This window comes from Mastigoproctus giganteus, chromosome 11 (assembly GCF_048544385.1).
Source record: "Mastigoproctus giganteus isolate SK-2022 chromosome 11, ASM4854438v1, whole genome shotgun sequence".
NCBI classification, from domain to species: domain Eukaryota; kingdom Metazoa; phylum Arthropoda; class Arachnida; order Uropygi; family Thelyphonidae; genus Mastigoproctus; species Mastigoproctus giganteus.
The window spans coordinates 71,325,807-71,344,970 of NC_143585.1; the positions used below are offsets into that span (position 1 = coordinate 71,325,807).

The window sequence follows — 19,164 nt, forward strand, 5'->3', positions numbered from 1 at the left end:
ACCTTATCAAGACTATAGACCAATAATCCAGGAAAAATGCATGTGCCAGTGGCAGTTATCATGGCAGCAACAACTTAACAATAAACTTTGAAGTATTAAACCAGATCTTGAGTGATGGCCTTCCAGCTTCAGTTCAGTTAGACAACAGGAGGTAATACTAGCTCGTCTGTGAATAGGTCACACTAATGTTACTCATAGTTATCTTTTAAGAACAGAGATACCCCCTCAGTGTCATCGCTGTAACACTGTGCTTTCAGTAAAACATATCCTTGTCGAATGCAGAAAATATGCAAGCGAACTCCGGAATCTTTTTACTTCATCCATAACAGAAAACCCTCTTACACCTACTTCACTTTTGGATATAAAACAAAGGTCTCGGGCATTTTTACATTTCTCAAAATGATTAATACCGCCTCGTTTAACTAGTTAAAAATAAATCTACTGGTACTAGTTTTGCAGTTAACTCTATTTAAGAAGAAAAGCATACACACTATGGCCACAGATGCCAATGCGCCTAATAAATCCCCAAACAAACAAACATTGTTTCCTGATTTCTTCACTTTACTTTATCTCTTAGGTATTTTCCGTAATGTTTTCATTTCTGTGGGTTCATTTGTTTTATTTTTTATACTGCACCCTTGTCTCAGCTATACATGTTATTATAAGTCTTACCATAGTTTTTTATATTTCAATATTAGCATCCCAATTAATGTTTTGATTGTTTCCAATTATATTATCCCCCCCAATCCAATATTCTACTTGTTTATAATGATTTAATGAATTTTTCAAAGATTTATTTGATAACCAAATAAATTCTAAATTACAAACATAGCATAACTGACTTCTTGTGTTTTCTTATGCACCTACAGGTCACAAGAAGTAATGAACTTCTACTTTTTACAGCAGGTTTACTAATGATGTCAAGTTAAACTGAAACAGAAAATAGGATAAAGTAAAGTAATGTTGCTTTTATTAATAGCTGTTAATAAAGCAGTGTTTGTTTTTTCAGATGAAGTCATCTGATGATGTACTGTCAGTACGAAGAAGTGGTAGCAATAATTCTTCTCATTCTTTCATCATTCCTCCAAACTCTAGAAGCACAGGTAAGCAGCTGGTTTACATACATCATGTTTAGAAAAATTTAATCATCTAGTTTAAATTGAAGTTACATAATTTAAGGAAATGTATTGAAATTCCACTTAGAAATTCAACAGTTTTTACTAAGAGATGAAAAATATTGAAAAATATTTACATCTCTTTATATTGTAAACATAAGATTCAGTAGTTTTATATTAATGATAATTAAATATAAAACTTTATTTTTATAGGTAATTATTTCCCATTGACAACTGGTTCATATAGAAGCAAAACCCCTACTGCAGATCTTTATAGTTCCAGGGACAAGGAAACCATTCCAGCTAATAGGCCAAAGACCCCTCTTGTGGATACACGAAACTGGGTGCAATCTCCGATCTCAGATTATTTTCCTTCACCATCTGACCCTTCAAGAAACTCCAGTTCAGGCCCAGTGCTACGTCAGAGTGATAGTGTTCATTTGAATAGATCTAGTGAATTGCCTAGCAAGGAACAAACTGTTGGTAGGCAGTCTCATCCTTCTGGAAGTGGTGGAAGCAATAGATCTATTGACCACCCAGTGTATAGTCGTTCAGTTAGTTTAACAGAGTCCTGGAGACCTGAGGAAGAGGATGGCTCTCCTGTCCCATCATACTTTGGTACATCTGAAAAAGTGAATTCTTCTTGGTATGCGACTCTTGGAAGGCTAAGGGATACTTATTGGGCTGATCAAAGTGCTAGAGATAGAAATGTTGACAGGCATTCAGAAGAGAACAAAAATAAGCCACTTTGCTCCCAAGATGAACTTCCATCTAAAAATCAGTATGGCGATGATATGTCTAGGTCATCCATAATAAGGCCCGCAACTTCGAATGCCTATGAAGATAGCAGTTCACCTCATTGTGCAAATATTCAAGGATGGACATCACGAAGTAATCTCAGTTGTGGCAGTTCATATTCCCCTAACACATATGGAGAATGGAAAACAGATAGTTATCAACAGTCTTCAAGTAGTAACTCTGCAACTCTTAAACCAAAGCCACCATCTAAAAGCAGTCCGTTTAATCAGTTAAATCTATCTACAACATATGGACAGTACCACCCATGTAATGGGCCTCTCCATGATACACCTGGCTCTTCACCTGGTCATCAGGAGTCTAGTTATTCTCCGCAACTAGGTACTTCCACATATTTTCAACCTTCAGCACATTCTCCTGGAAGTTCACAGTATGACAGTTTATCAAGGAGAAAGCATACTACTTCTTTTGAACACGAAAATCCTCATCCTATGGGTGGAATGGGTACTAAAAACGATGCAAGACCTTCTAATAGTGGTTTAAACTGTGGTCCCTATGGTGCAGGTGGATTAAGGCCACCTTTATTAGGAAGAGTACCTGAATATATAGAGTTAACTATAACCCTGGTTCGGCAAGAGAGCGGATTTGGATTTAGAATTGTTGGCGGAACTGAAGAAGGTTCACAGGTAAGTGATTTTCAATTTATATGCCAATATATTTTCTGTGTGATAAAATAATAACGCATGCAAAGTATTCTGTAGTAGCACTTTTCATACAGAAAAATTAGGCAGTTCTCCTAAAAGTTGCCCTATAAGATTTTAACAGGTTTTTTGTTACTTCTTGTCACTCAGTATTTGCATACAATTGCAAGAAAGAACCAGGCTATTTCTGCACCAGCCAGAAATAAAAAATAATTAAGCTAACGTGTTATTTCCTCACGTAGTTAAGCGTGATTCCATATCAAGTGGCCTAATTTTCAAGATAGTCCCTGCTCGACCATCTTTAAATTTGTTGAAACTTTGTGTAGATGTTTAAACAGGTTTCCAAAAAAGCTGTGCAAATATTCAATTCAAAATATAGTATGCTTGAGGCACCAGCACCTTTTTTGTGGAGGCCACTTGTGTTATGCGAAGCAAATCACAAAAACTTTTCAAAGTTTTAAGTGTTACTGTTGCACAACATTGAGAGGTGGTGCTCTGAAACTTGGTATACCTAGTTAACTTTTGGCAGAGAATGCAAAACATTTTGTGTCCATGCTCAAAAACCTTCACATTTTTTACAATGTCTAAAACTGGCACCAAAAATTTGTCTTGACAAATTTAAGCAAGATTTTTGAAAATCATAACTTTGAAATAAAAACCTTTGGTACCTTCTTCTTTGCATTCCATTTAACATCTGCATGAATTCAGGATAACTGAATATGAGCTCTTATACTTGTTTTCTGGCCGAGATATTTTCCTTCAAAGATACTCAAAATTTTAAAGTCAACATTTGATCTATCTTCAGAGGCAAATATCTTAATGTGTGACACCTTCAATTCTCTTGTTTTTGCCACCACTGGAAAGTGCTGGTTTTAAGCATCAAGAATAATGGTTTTTCAGTTTTGTGTCTTGCTATTTAAGGCCTAAAAAATGGCCTTAAACATTTTATATATTCCACATAATATTTGTATACTTATTTGATGGTGAAGTTTCACATCTCAATAAGGACAGAACTATTGTATTTACAAGAGTGAAATTTTCTGCAATTACTCATTTGGTTTAAGGAGAAAGGATATATTGCCAATGCACAAAAAAATCTATTTTTTTCAATGGGGGTGCAAATGTCAAGAAAAGAAATTGCATTGGTTTCTTTAGGGCATGTTTCCAAGCCTGAAAAGTGGTCTTTATTCAAGATTTCAAGCATAAAGATGATGTTCTATTGGTTTCTAAGCTTGAAAGAAGTTAACTGCAACAAAATTTATTTAAAACACAATACAATTGAAATAAGCAAGTGAGTGTGAAGATATTGAATCACTACTTCGTAATGGACTGGAATTTTTCATTGATGGTTCATATTACTACTTCAGGCAAGCTATATTGTCATTCCATTGTTGTTTTAGGAGCTTGGAATTATTGGCAATAATTTGTTGTTCAGGAATCCAGCAGACACCTTGTCTAGCAGACCATCAAAATGAGCAAGCTGCTCCATGAGGATGCATGAAATTTACCAATACATCATGCTCTTCAAATGAAATTTCATAAATATTTCCAATCTACCAATTATTTTCATAAATACAGGCAATGTATTGGCCAGGTTGTAAATTAACAATTGGCACATATTGAATATTGGTTTCACTATTCTGATCTACATGAGCAAATGATGATAGTGTGTCATTTGATACTCTGCAAACATGAATCTGTCTTGCATCAATAGGAATGAAGTGATGATTTTCTCTTGATATGGCCTTACTTGCTCAATTTCCTCTTTAGAAACAAAACAGAATTTTATTTGTCACATGCTTGTCACAAAATTCAAACATGTTTCTTGGTGTCAGGATTTGGTTTTCAATTGGGCATTGGAGACTTGCACATGCTGCCAATCGTTTTATTGTTCCACCAATTTCATCACATGGTGACTTGCCATGGCTAGTGCCAAAGAAATTCCATTCAGCACTAATAATCAAAATCGTTCTGCTGATGACACAAGTTAATAAAATTCTTGAAATTCTTGTATTGAGCTGCAGACCCATCACTGAAGTAGTAAATGTGCCTGATTTCTGTCATGAAACTCTTCAAATATTCAATAAAGTTGGTTAGAAAAACATGCACTGTAATTGTGCATGTCGAAGGCACTGATTATGCAGAAACTTATATTCTGAAGTTCAACATCCTTGAAATAAATGACAAATGGATGCAATGTAGCCTGGCTATTCTCCCAGTGGAACCCTTGAACAGCATCTTGCTGTTCAAGGAAATGTAATCTTTCTTTCCAGGGCATATCTGACTAAATTCATCATCGTCAAAAAATTCCATCACCTTTTGCTTTACTTGCTCAGAAAGATTTTTTCCTTGCTTTTTTCCAGGTATGGCCGTGATTCCTTCTTCTGCTTTAAGTTTTCTAGCTTTCTTTACCATTCTTTCTGAGACACTAAACTGTTCCATTGTTTTCTTTATGGACCAACTAACTGGAGCTAGTGTTAATATTTGAAATTTTTCTCAATGACTTGATACCATCAACTTTTCTTTAGCAGCTCATTGTAATCTAAACAGTTTCCACACTGATGACTTGCACTTGGCCTCATGATGTCATTTGGATCCAAGCCACCAATAGATGCAATTTTACTGGCAATTACATCTTGTACTTGACTTGCCTTCCTTTTGGCATAGCCTTGTGAGTCTCTCTTAGCCATTCACTGAAATTTCAGAGGAGAAATACCAGTAGCAATCAAACTTGTGTTCAAGCTTTCAGTTTCATGCATTTTGTCATCATGGTCTGATTCAGATGAAGTTGATGTTCTTGTTGCTGCTTTTCAGCTGTTAGATTCTTTTCGACATGATGGCACAGCTTCTGACCTGGTTTTATGTGTACCTTTGTTAGGTCTTTTAGGTAATCTGCCATTGACAAATGAATTGGTTGTAAATTTTTTTTCACCATATGATTTTTCTTCTGAAAAGGATTGCAACATTAATGCTGCAAAAATTCAAATTTTGTCAAAAGCAAAGCTTCATGATGTAGACAAATCGTCTTCACCCAATTTTAATCCACAGTGTTGACCTATCAGCTGTTGTTCTTCAAATTCAAATTCTTTAAATAATTTTAACCCAGTTTTGCCTGTATAGGATAGCACATGATATTTAGAATTATCCATATGACTGATGGTGCATGAGTCTAGCTTATCTTCAGCAAAATCTTCTGATTCTATGGCTTTCATGCTGACTAATAAGTGCATGTTTCTGCAAGCAGTGAAAACTTAATTAACTTTATTACAGTCAAACAATGAAAAATAGAGGAACAAAATAAAGAAACTGTTCATCATGAAGGTAAAACATTAATAACAGCATGGTTCAAATATCAGCTATTTATACTTTTTTTTTTTTGTATGATTCTAGAATATTCCAGGGTTCTAGAATGTTCATAAGTTTTTTTTTTCTTTCTTTCTTTCTTTTTTATTTTTGAAATTCAAGAATATTGTAGAATGTTCTGGAATTGTAGAATATTCTAGCATTCTAGAATATTCTATAATTCTTGGGTATTCTTCTAGAATATTCCAGAATCCTAGATTATTCTAAACATTAGGTAGGATTAAGGAAGTGTTCTGCAACAAAAAAGATCTCACAAAATAACAATATGGCACAAAACTACTCTTGATGTTTACGCTTAATTTTAAGGCCATTCCAGAATATTCTGTAATTCTTGGGTATTCTTTTAGAATAGCCCAGAATTCTAGAATATACTCTATTTCTCGATTATTCTAAGCATTAGGCAGGATTAAGGAAGTGTTTTGCAACAAAAAAGATCTCACAAAATAACAATACAGCACATAAAACTACTTGATTTTTAGGCTTAATTTTAAGGCCTTAAGTGCAAAGACACAAAACAGTAAACCATGATCCTTTTAGCTGAAAGTTTGCAATTTTCAGTGGTGGCAAAAACGAGAGAATGATAGTTGTACCACATTAAGATATTTGCCCCTTAAGATAGGTCAAATTTGACTTTCAAATTTTGAGTCAATCTTTAAAAGAAAATATCTCGGCCAGAAAACAAGTATAAGAGCTGATATTTGGTTAGGCTGAATTCATGCAGTTGGTAAGTCGAATGTCCAAAGCAGAAGGTACCAAAGGTTTTTATTTCAAAGTTATGACTTTCAAAAGTCTTGCTTAAATTTGTTGCGACAAAGGTTTGGTGCAAGTTTTAGACCGCATTATAAAAAATGTGAAGGCTTTTGAGCCTGGACGGCAAAGGTTTTGCATTCTTTGCCAAAACTAGGTATGCCAAGTTTCAGGGCACTACCTCTCACCTTTGTGCAACAGTAACTCTTAAAACTTGGAAAAGTTTTTTGTGATTTATTCTGATTAACACAAGTGACCTCCACAAAAAAGGTGCTGTTGCCTCAAGCATACTATATTCTGAACTGAAATTTTACACAGTTTCATTTGAAACCTGTTTAAACATCCACACCAAGTTTCAACAAAATTGAAGATGGTCGAGCAGAGACCTCTAGGCCACTTGACAAGGAAGGACCCTTAAGTTATTCTAGTAATGAATGACACACTGGCTAAAAGAAAACTTCCTGCAATCCAGTCTAAATCTCCCTTGTTATTTTAATTTATAGCTCATAGTTTTAGAATCATTGTAACAGTGAAATTTTTGCTGTTATTCATTTTATTTAAGTAGATTACTACTTAATATATGTAAAGCCGTTGTTTCATTCGAATCTTGCAGCCATTGTTTTTGTATAGAGAGTGGTAGGGAATTCAAATTTTCAATTATGGTAACTAGGTAGCTCTAACGTAAAATTATATAGCATATGCATAACTGCATTTAGGATTCTATTAGATAGTGTAGTATTGACAATTAATTAAATTTATTGATCATATTAATTTAAAATATGCCCAAGACTAGAGCAGCAAAGCAACGGTCACAAAGTGGCAGGAGTGCTGTGACTCGGGGGAGAACTGAGGGGGGGGGGGCAATTCTCCCCCCTCAGTGTGCAAAAAAAAATGTTCAACTTATAAAATGTTTGCCGAAATCTCTGGAACAGAATATGATCTAGCCAAGGAGGATGTCTTTGTGTGTGTGCCAGGTGCAGAGAGTGTCTAGAAATTAGGCATCAACTCAGCGTTCTAGTGGGCGTCTATGAGAGCTTGAGGTGTGGAATAGATGCCCTCGAAGAAATTAATATGAGGGGCCCGTCAAGCTCTCAGCTGCTCAATTCAATGCCAATGCTCACTCCTAGGCATCAGGCAACACAGCTGCAATCTCCAGGGCAGAATGTTCTGGTCAGACAGAAGTTAGTTATCGTTGGTGACTCTATTGTCAGGGAGACGGGGAATATATTGTGTAAAAAGGAGAGATGGAATAGGAACAGGATATGTCTGCCAGAGGCAAAGGTTGATGACGTTGTAGAGCAGATATCATCTTTTAAGGGCACAAAGGGTGATATAGTTGTACACATTGGCACAAATGACATTAAGAGTAGGAGATCTACAGATTTACTTAACAAGTACAGGTCAATGTTGCAAAAGAGTTGAGTCACGGTTAAATTTGAAAGTGTCTGCAATTTTGCCCTGACACGATAGGAGGGAGTATATGATGAGAGCCTTGTCAATCAATTCGGGCCTGGAGGGAATTTGCCAGGTTCATGGGGTAGAATTTTCAGTGTGGTCTGTGTTTGTTAAAAGGAGAGACTGCTTCTACAGGGATGGGATACACTTAAAGAAAAAGGGTGCAAGAATATTTGCTGATGCTATCGAGGCAATGTTAGGTGGGTCAGAAAACTGCTAGCTTGGGGGGAGGATTCACGGACTAAAAGGTTAAAAGTAGCCACAGGCAGAGGTGAAGGTGATTCTTGCACTACTTCTATTAGAATAAGCAGCTCCCTGGAGTGAGGGTGCTGGGGGTTTTAGGGACTGATGGCAGTCATCATGAAATAGGTGGTTATATGGGATGTGTTAGGGTAACTAAGAATAAGAATAGGTGCATGTATACCAATGCTAGAAGTATAGAAAATAAATTTGATGAATTTGAAGTGTTGGTCAAAACTTCAAAGGTGGATATTGGTGGGATATCAGAGACATGGTGTCACACAGATATTAGGAATGCAGAATTGAAATTTGGGGAGTACAATGTGTACAGAAAGGATAGACAGAATAGGAAGGGAGGAGGGGCTATGGTGTTAATTAAGAAAAACATAAAATCAAAAGAAGTGCATCCAGTTGACATAGATGGACAGTGCACTGTTGAGTCAGTTTGATGTGACATATGCACTGCGAAAGCAAAAATAAGAGTAGGAGTGTGTTATAGGCCAAAACTCAAATGAGTACAATGAACAATACAGAGAAATAGAGTGGGCTAGTAGATCAGAATGTCCTATAATGGGGGATTTTAACATCCCAGATATTGACTGGAACTTGTGGGTTGGTCACTTGCTAGTAAGACTTTTGTGGATTTAGGTGCCTCCGTAGCCAGGTTGGCAGGAGCGGCAGTTCGTAGCACACGCTTCTTGATTAGACCGGGGTTTGAGCCTGTCACCACCAAATACAGAGGATGCGGAAAGGTCAGGGAATGACCACCGCATATCCCTGGAACAATATGGCATTAGTTGCTAATGCTCCTAAAAACCAAATAACAACAACATTGTGGATTTATTGGATGATTGTTTTCTGCAGCAGCATGTTCGAGAGGCAAACAGAGAGGGTAATACTCTTGATCTGGTTATCAGCAGTCATCATTCGTGTATTAAGAATTTGCAGATAAAGAAACTGATGTGGGATTTACTTAAAGATATAATTACCATCTGGGTAAAGGAAAGGGATTTTGCTTCAGTAAAGGTGAGTAAAGAGGTCTCAGACAGTTTTTAAATTCTGTACAGTGGGATCAACTGATGATCTTACCAACAGCAAATTCTAAGTGGGGAGCATTCAAGGAATTAATTATTGGAAGCTACTAAAAGTTTCATACCTATTAAGAAATATTGTTCAAGGTTTAGGCCTAAATGGTTATCAAATGAACTAATGAGACTCATGACAGAGAAGAAAAATGCATGGGATGCATATAAATAATCAGGCGACACAGAAGCCTATGGCAGATATAAGCTAATCTGTAATCAGGTCACAAAGGAGGTTAGTCAGACGAAGGCAGATTACAAGAAATCTTTGGCAAAGGATGCTAAGAAAAACAGCAAGGATTTATTTACTTATATAAACTCTAAAAGGAAGGGGATGAATCTGATTGGTCCACTTGATATCGATGGTTTGACTGTTGATGATCCTGCTCAGATAGCAAACAAACTGAATGAGTATTTTGCACCTACATTCACACATGAGGAGTTATTAAGGTTTGAAAATGTCAGAGGGTTATCAAATTGTAGCAGGGTACTTAATGATTTTGTAATAATTGAGAGCAAAGTGGAGGAGAAATTGTTGAAGTTAAACATAAGAAAGGCACCTGGGGTGGATGGGATCTATTCAGTTATATTAAAGGAGGCAGCAAAGGAAGTAAGCAAACCCTTAGCCATAATTATGAGAGCATCCTTGGACTCAGGGGAGGTCCCCATGGACTGGAGATGTGTAAATGTATCCCCAATTCACAAAGGGGGATCGAAAGGTGACACGAGTAATTACAGACTAGTTAGTTTAACTTCTGTTCCGGGTAAAATAATGGGGTCACTGGTTAAAGATGCATTGCAGGATCATCTAGACAAGACTGCAGCAATAATTCAGACAGCATGGGTTTGTTAAGGGAAAGTCTTGTCTAACAAATTTGATTGGATCTTATGATGTGGTTACAAAGGAACTGGATGCAAAAAATAATTTTGATATCATGTACTTGGATTTCAGGAAAGCTTTTGACATTGTTACGCATGGAAGACTACTCTACAAATTGGAGCAAAATGGTATTAAGGGTAAGTTGTTATAATGGATGAAAGGATAATTGAGTGGGAGAACACAGAGGGTGGTAATCAATGGGCACTGCTTTTTGGGGACTAATGTTATTAGTGGAGTCCCACAGGGTTCGGCGTTGGGTCCACTGTTTTGCATATTTATCAATGATACTGATGAAGGTATATCAGGCTTAGTGTCGAAGTTTGCAGATGATACAAAGGTTGGCATGGTTGTTAATGACAGTAATGGCAGCGTGCTACTGCTACAGGATCTAGCTGTGTGGTACTACACTTAGGGTGGTAGAAAATGAAAAAGGCCTGAGAGTAATTGTGCAGTCAGATATGAAGTTTTCTGAGCAATGCAGACAGGCTGCCAGAGCAGGTCATGGGGTTTTGTTAATGATATACAGGAATTTTGCTAGCAGGGAAAAGGAGGTGATTGTCCCTCTGTATAAGGCAATGGTCAGGCTACGCCTTGAGTACAGGTCTTGAGGCTTCATTTTAGGAATGAAGTAGATTTGCTTGAGCATGTACAGAGACTAGGCACCTGTAAGGTGATCTAATTGAGGTGTATAAGGCCTTAAATTGGTTGAGCATGCTGAATTCTGATGGGATTCTTGCACTTTTTCAGATTAGGAACCTAAGGGGGCATAAATTCAAATTGAGGAAAGACAGCTGTAGAATAGATGTGCGGAAATTTGCCTTTAGCCAGCGTGTGGTTAATTGCTGGAACAAACTTCCATCTGTCATTGTGGAAGTTGATATATTAAATAAATTTAAGGTAGAACTGGACAAACATTTAGAGGGAACGGTTGTGTAAATTTTTTTTTTTTGGCTGATGCCACATAATCTCATACGCTTGCTTTCTTGCATCGCATGCCACGATTACTGCTACTATTATTATTTTCTCCTCTGTGAACTTTAAAGACCTTGATTAAGTCCCACTCTCTAATGTGCCTAGCTACTAAGCATTTCATATATTTGAATTTTTTCTTCATGTGGATGCCCTTTTGCTGAACTCGCCAGGCATGTTGCCCATCTTTAGCCCTTTCAAGAAGCTCTCTGTCTCTCTAGGTGTAATTTCGATACTTGGACACAGTACTCCAAGTGCCCTTATAATTTCCTTGTTTAGGTTGGATTATGATCTCCATATCTCTGTGAGCAAATGTTTCATTAATCATCAGCAGTCCACCATGTACCCTCCTGGCTTCCTCTCTGCACTTCATGTATAACTTCATGTCTGCCCATATTGTGACCTCTGAATCCCTTTCATATTCCCCCCCCCCCAGTTAACCGCACATAAGTATATAGGTTATTTTGGGCTGCTATTCCCCAAGTGTGCATTTGGATAAATTAAAACATAGTTGCCACTTCTCTGAGCATCGCTGAAGCTTCAGTTTTTGAAAGAAGTGCTGTATGGCACTGATCATTAACTACTCTCCCAATCTTGATGTCCTATACAAATTTTAACTTCACTCCATTGTATCTCTTTATCAACATCATTTAAGAAAAACATAATACCTGTGCAGGTCTAGGAATCAGAAGGAATAGCAATCCCAGTACTGATCCCAAAGGTTAATACTGGGACTGCTGTTCTTTCCAATATTCTTAAATTTTGGGTTAGCCAATCTGAAGACTAAACATTAATCATAACTGTCTGCCTGCTGCCCAGCAGCACCATACAGTTATCTAAGGATCTTCCCTGTGATCTTATGTTCCAATTTATATAGTAATCCCTTATGCAGAACTGAATCAAATTCCTTGCTAAAATCCATATCAGCAATGTCTACATTATTTCCTGTGTCCAGCTCATTGAATGACTGTCAAAATATCTAGGGTTTAAGGTTCCTTTGGAATTGCATTTTTATCTAAATATATCTATACTGAACTTTTGATCATTGCCTCCATGAGTTTCTCTCCCCCACCCCACCAAAATCAGGCTGACTGGTTCATCTTAGAGCCATCTTTAGAATTGGTGATAAGTTGGCACTTCTCCAGGCCAAAAGGTATCTTTAGTGCACTCTCTTTATACTTCCATCAAAATTACTGGGTTTGCGTGATCTATGGGAGCTTTACTCTCCTTTAGGCTCTAAAGTTTTTCTAATAAACAATCTTTTCTATAATTTCATCATCTCTAATATCATGCTTTCTAGCTTTACTCATTCAGTTTCTACTCACCATTTCATATGTGAACATCAATGCAAAGTACCTGTTCAGTTCATTTGCAGCATCAGCTGGATTATCTAAGACTTTCCTGCACCCGTTACATATGGGGTCTCATCTGATTCACTCCTTGTCCTACCCTTGCTCTCTTTTGCCAGGAATGTCTGATAATCAGCCTAAACTTTTTTTTAATGTGCTATGACAGATCAACTTATAGTTGTTATAGGCTTCAGTACCATTGATCATTCTGTAAACATTCCCATGCTAACTTTTCTGCTATGTTAAACTGGTTAGCTTGCTATTGATCCATTTTCAATTTCTCTTCGTGCTATATTGTCTTAATGGTATACATGCATTCATGGCTTCTGAGCCTATTGCTTTAAAGTACCTGCTTTAAAGGTGTTTGATAATTCTAATGTATTCGACCTCCCTCTGCTTTATGCTTGGTTGCTAAATGCCATATATAGCTCCTTAAGCTGTCATAGTCACATATGTCTTCTTTCCTGAAATTAAAATCCATTCCTTTTCCTTTAACAGTTGCTACCTCTATCCTCTTGATTAGTGATCAGATCTAGAATATTCTTGCTCCTAGTACTTTCCCTGACATGCAATTATAAATAATAACACTGGTCAACAAGATTTTGCTAACATGGGTAAAAGTAAGCATTTTTTTGTTAATTTGTATGTGCTGATTACGAATATGACAGTAAAAAGTTTCTAACACATCACATTTTTTTAGAAAAATGCAAAAACCGTTTAGAAAAATGTAAAATAGCTTTAAAATCAATGAAATCGTCCAATATTGCACCTTTCCTGGTCGAATTTATTGTAATAAAAGAGACATATCTAATTCTATTGTAATAAAAGAGACATATCTAATTCTAGGGCTTACAATATCGAATACCGGGATCCCGGTCATTTTTTTCCGGTATTGAAATACTGGTATTGATACAAAAAATACTGGTTTTTTGGTTCTAATTTTTAAAATAATAATTTATAATTTAATCACATAAAGGTCATGAAATCACCTTTTATGACCTTCTATGTGATTATAATATCGTTATCTCTACTAGCAAATGTTTGATAAATCATCGATAAGACACCATGCAACATTGCAACCTGTCCACAATTCTCGGACAACTTTATGTCTGACCGTATTATAACTCCCCAGTCCCATTCCTCCACTACTGACTTTGGTTCAACTCCACTAAGTGTATAAGTTATTTTGGGGTTGCTGTTCCCCAGGTATCAGACCTTGCATTAATGATCGCCACTTTTCTGACCATCCTGGAAGTCTATCTAGACTTCCGGGATGGTCTCTCTGAAGAAGCTCTGCTTAGTGGCGATCATTAACTACTCTGCTGATCTTTACATCATCTGCAAGTTTAGACCTCATGCCCTCCATCGCTTCATAGATGTCATTAAAGATAATCAAAAACAACAGTGGTCCCAATACTGATCCTTGGGGAACCCCACTTCTTACCTTAACCCAATCTGAGGAATAACCATTTATCACAACCCTATGCCTGGTGATATCCATCTAAGGATTTTCCCTATGATTCCAGCCTGCTCCAACTTATAAAGTAACCACTTATGTGGGACTGAGTCATATGCTTTGCTGAAATCCAAATAAATGATGTCGAAATTATTCCCTAAATCCAGCTCACGAGTGACCTGTCAAAATGGCTAACGAGATTTGTTAAACATGATTTTGGTCCTCCCTTATCAGAAACCAACAATATCCTATTGTTGGTTTCTGATAAGGGAGGACCATTCTGCTCATAAGAGGAAAAAATAACTAAGTAGTATGATTTCCTATTTTTGCCTCCACTTTTATGGGTTAATTGCTAACCCATAAAAGTGGAGATATGCAGTGGTCATTCCCTAACCTTTCCGCATCCTCCGTATTTGGTGATCACGGGCTCGAACCCCAGTCTAATCAAGAAGTGTGTGCTACGCATTGCTGCTCCTGCCTACCTGGCTACAGAGGCGCCTCCGTATCCCTTCTAAATATGACATGAATACTATAGTGAAACTCATCATCCTCTGTTTCTGGTGACACCAAATTTCCATTAGCTCTCTTATGTCAGTGGTAATTATCCTAATCAGTACTTCAAACTCACTCATTTTATTGACAACACAGTTGATGCAGTACAGTTAGGACTAGCTGTTCTTATCTGGTTTAATACCTTGACACATACCTTGAAATTATTTTAGCTTGTTTCCCTCCTATTTGTTTGTTACATTTGCTGCCAATGGTGCATCTTGCTGTATCTCAATGGGTCTTGTTTGTTGCAAGAAACAAGAACCGTTGAGATATGTCCAAGCATTACTTTAAGGGCAGATTACTTTAGCTGAAGATATATACTTATATATCTTCAGCTAAACGCATCTATATTACCCCTATTTCCTGTAAATAGCAGTTTCTCTGAATCTAAGTTTTCCCAATGATATTGGCAAAGAGCTTTGTTCACATCTTCAATGTTCAGTTCTTCATATATATATTAGCTTGTTTCTTGTCCAACAGACCAGTTAGTGGGATATGTTCATTTCTTTATTGTCAAATCCATTCCTTCAGCACACAGACAAGATCTTCATTTTTTGCCATATTCAATGTTTTCCTATTTTTCATTAGTTTATGGTCATCACTGTCAGTGTGTAAAACTTCAACAACATACCTTTCTGTTTAATTAAGTCATATACAATGATAGTTCCCATTCCACATTCTTCAAAAAGACACTACACGGACACCACAATCAAGCTTCTGTAATAACTCCACTTTCACCACTATCGATAACACAGTTGATGTCATTAAATGTTTAATTTTTCTTCTCACTTTTACCCATACAGGTATCTGTAGCTCTTTTCAACATTTTCACATTTAAACTAAACTCAAAATTGTACAAAAATCAAAATATCAAAGAGCAGCAGATGCATGTATAACTCACCGGTCAACTGAGCATGCTATGCTTATGTCAACTTGTGTAATGTATTATTCATACAATAGCATGGCAGTATAAGCACATGTACAGGAAACATAAACATTTTCAGATTTTATTCATTTGTGATCTTTGATAAGATACTGTTAATATGTATATTAGTGTTTGAGAATTTAAAAATTCCTGTTTATATTAAAACTGATCTTTATTATTGTCTAACATTGAAAACGTAAAAGTTTTATGATCAAAAAAAAATAATTTTAACATCAAAATTTTTAAATTTTAAAAGTGTCACAAATGTTCAATTCTCAAAAATCAGTATTTAATAAATATTTAAAGATTTCACCAATTAATCATTGTCATAATGTGGCAACATAGACAACATAAAATGCAACTATGTATGTTCGAAGTAATGTCTGGGTTATTGTATTACTGTGGCCCATCTATAATAGAATATTAGTGTCTTGTCTATACAACAGATACCTCTCACCTGCTTGGGTCAGGTGAGAGGTATCTCACCTGACCCAAGCAAAAAAACTTTCAGTTTTCAGGGTTGTTTGAAATTCCGAATTTCTTGCATCATATTAGTATATGATGCAAGAAAGTAAGCTTATAAAGCATCAGCCAAAAAAAAATGGACACATCACCTGTACATTCCCTCTAATAATTTGGCAAGTATTTCCTTGAATTTATTCAAACTACCCACTTTACAACAATATATGGATGTTTGTTTCAACAATCAACTACCTTTTTGCTGAAGGTAAGCCTCCTGACATCTATCCTGTAATCATTCCTTCCTTCCTTGATTTGAATTTAAGCTCCTTCTCAGCAAGAGAAAGAGTGCCCTCAGCATTGAGCTTGTTAAATCCACAATCCATTCAAACCTTTAAGCACCTCAATCTGATCACCTCATAGGTGCTTAGTGTTCAGATGCTGCAATTGGCAGATCTGAAGCCTTTTTTTAGTAAGATGACCCTCTCATTCCTTTCAGAAATCTCATTGCCATTATCTGCATCTGTTCCAGCAGATCTACATCCTTCTTAAAATGAGGCCTCTATACCTGTATGCAGTACTCAAGATGCAGCCTATTCGTTGCTTGTACAGTGGGATAATCACCTCCTTATCCCTGCTAGCAAAGTTCCTGTATATCTTATCATTGACAAAACCCCATGAACTGTCCAGGCAGCCTCTGTATTACTCAGAGAACTTCTTATCTGCGCAATTATGCCCAGGTCTTTTTCATTTTCAACTATCCTGATTGTAGTACCACACAGTTGGTATTTTAATCTGGGATTACTGCATATGGATAGCAGTACCGTGCATATGGAACTTCAGTTCCTCAGCCCATCTGCCTAACCTTGATTACTGTCATTAACCACCCTGCCAATCTTTGTATCATCTGGAAACTTAGACTTTAAGTCTGATACCGTCATCAGTTTCATTAATAAATATAGAAAATAACAGTGGGGTTCAGCACTGAATCCTTACATACTCTACTAATAACATTTGTCCGTGAAGAGCAGTTTCCATTTATCCAGAGCAGTAATATGTCCTTAATGCCACACTGCTCCAATATGCACAGCATTCTTTTATGTGTAACAGTATTATCAAAAGCTTTTCTGAAATTGAAGTATATGTTATCAAAATTATTTTTTGCATTCACTTCCTTTGTTACCGCATCATAGTATCCAATCAGATTAGTCACAAAGACCCCTTAACAAATTCATACTGTGACTGCATTGCTGTCTGGATGGCACTGCATTACTTCTTTAACCAGAGACTACATTCTTTTCCCTGGAACAGTAGTTAAACTAACAGGACTGTAATAACTCATGTCACGTTTTGATTCCTCTTTGTGAATTGGGGATACATTTGTACATCCCTAGTTCATAGGCACCTCCCCGAATTCAAGGATGTTCTGATAATTATGGCTAATAGTTTGCTTACTTTGCCGCCACCTTTAATATAATTGGATAGATCCCATTTATTCCAGGTGCCTTTTTTATGTTACACTTCAATAATTTTTCTTCCACTTTCCCCTGAATTATCACAGGCATTTAGCTATTAGATTTTGATGAACTTTTGGCATTATCCTCCCTAAAGAACTCATACATGAATTTAGATGCAGAATACCTATTCAGTTTGTCAGCAAACTGAGCAAGATCATTAACAGTTAAACCATCAACATCAAGGGGACAATATGATTCAACCCCTTCCCTTTCAATATGATTCAACCCCTTCCTTTCTTGAAAATATAATTCAACCCCTTCATAATATAAGTAACGTTGTTTTTGCTGCTTTTCTTGGCATTCTTTGTCAGAGACGTGTCTTAATCTGCTTTAGTTTCCGTAACCTCCTTTGTGATTACAATCTGGTTTATATCTATCATAGGCTTCTGTATCACCTGAGTGTAATGTTTATATGCATCACATGCATTTTTATTCTCTGCTACAAGTCTCGTCAGTTCATCTGACATCTATTTAGATTTAAGCCTGGAACAGTATTTCTTAGTTGGTAAGAAAAGACTAGTAGCTTCTATGATTATTTCCCTGAATTCTTTCCATTTAGAATTGGTTGTTGGTAACAACATCAGTCTGTCCCACTGTATAGAATTTAAAAACTGTCTGCGATAACTAGTCTGCTTTACAGAAGCAAACACCCTTATCCTTAATGATAATTACATAAAAATCCCACATCAGTACACTCATTACTGCCACCCAAAGGGTCTTTTACCTGTAGATTCTTAATGCATGAAGAATCACTGCTGATAATCAGATCAACAGTATTGCCTCCTCTTATTGCCTTTCTAACAAGCTGCTATAGAAAAAGTCATCCATTCTTGGATGACTGGTTTTCTGTAAATCTACAAGTCTTGTTAGTGTTGTGAGTGGCCAACCCACAAATTCCAGTCACCATCTGGAAAGTTAAATCCCCCCACTATAAGACATTCTTATTTACTGGCCCAGTCTATTTCTCTGTATAGCTGTTGGGTATACTCATCAGTTATTAGGTCTATAACACACTCTTGCTCTCAGTTTTGTTTTCCACAGTGCTTTTATCACACCAAACTGTCTCAAAATTGAGCTATGGTATTATCTAATCAAAATAACAAATTGCTTCTGAATACTTAGACTATACTAAAAATGACATTTCCAAAATTCAGAATGTGTTATCTCCTGAACGATGCCAGATCTATGCAGTTGTACTGTAATTCTTCTCCTGTAAATATCATAACTTCCTAATTATGATACTTAGATGAGATAAAAATAACATGGTTGATGTTAAAGCATGCTAGTGTTGACAGTTAGTTCCCCCTTTAAATGCCAATGGCAGAGTATGTTTGCATTATAATTGTAAATAGTTTAAATAAATTCGAAAATGTAACTGTTTTGTAATTAGGTAGCAGTCCTTGAAAGAAAATCCTTTGCTAATTTATTATTTTTGTAAATAATTTTGAAATTTCATTGTCATTGTACTGTTTGTCAAAAGTACATATACAAACATAAGCCTGCATAGTTTGTTGCTTACAAAAGTTAACAGCAGCTGTATTAGAAAAGAAAGTTAGAATGAGAAACATAATGAAACTTGTAATAATAAAATAATGGAT

At 36.4% G+C, this 19,164-nt stretch overlaps 1 protein-coding gene across 1 annotated transcript in view; it reads left to right on the forward strand.

The window, feature by feature from the left end:
• The window catches only part of Magi (membrane associated guanylate kinase, WW and PDZ domain containing protein magi), a 569,393-nt gene that overhangs the window by 446,184 nt on the left and 104,045 nt on the right, over positions 1-19,164 (forward strand). The window contains exons 14-15 of the mRNA XM_090385296.1: positions 1,010-1,103; positions 1,329-2,557. Coding sequence (XP_090241422.1) covers positions 1,010-1,103; positions 1,329-2,557 — 1,323 coding nt within the window. The remainder of the gene's footprint in view (positions 1-1,009; positions 1,104-1,328; positions 2,558-19,164) is intronic.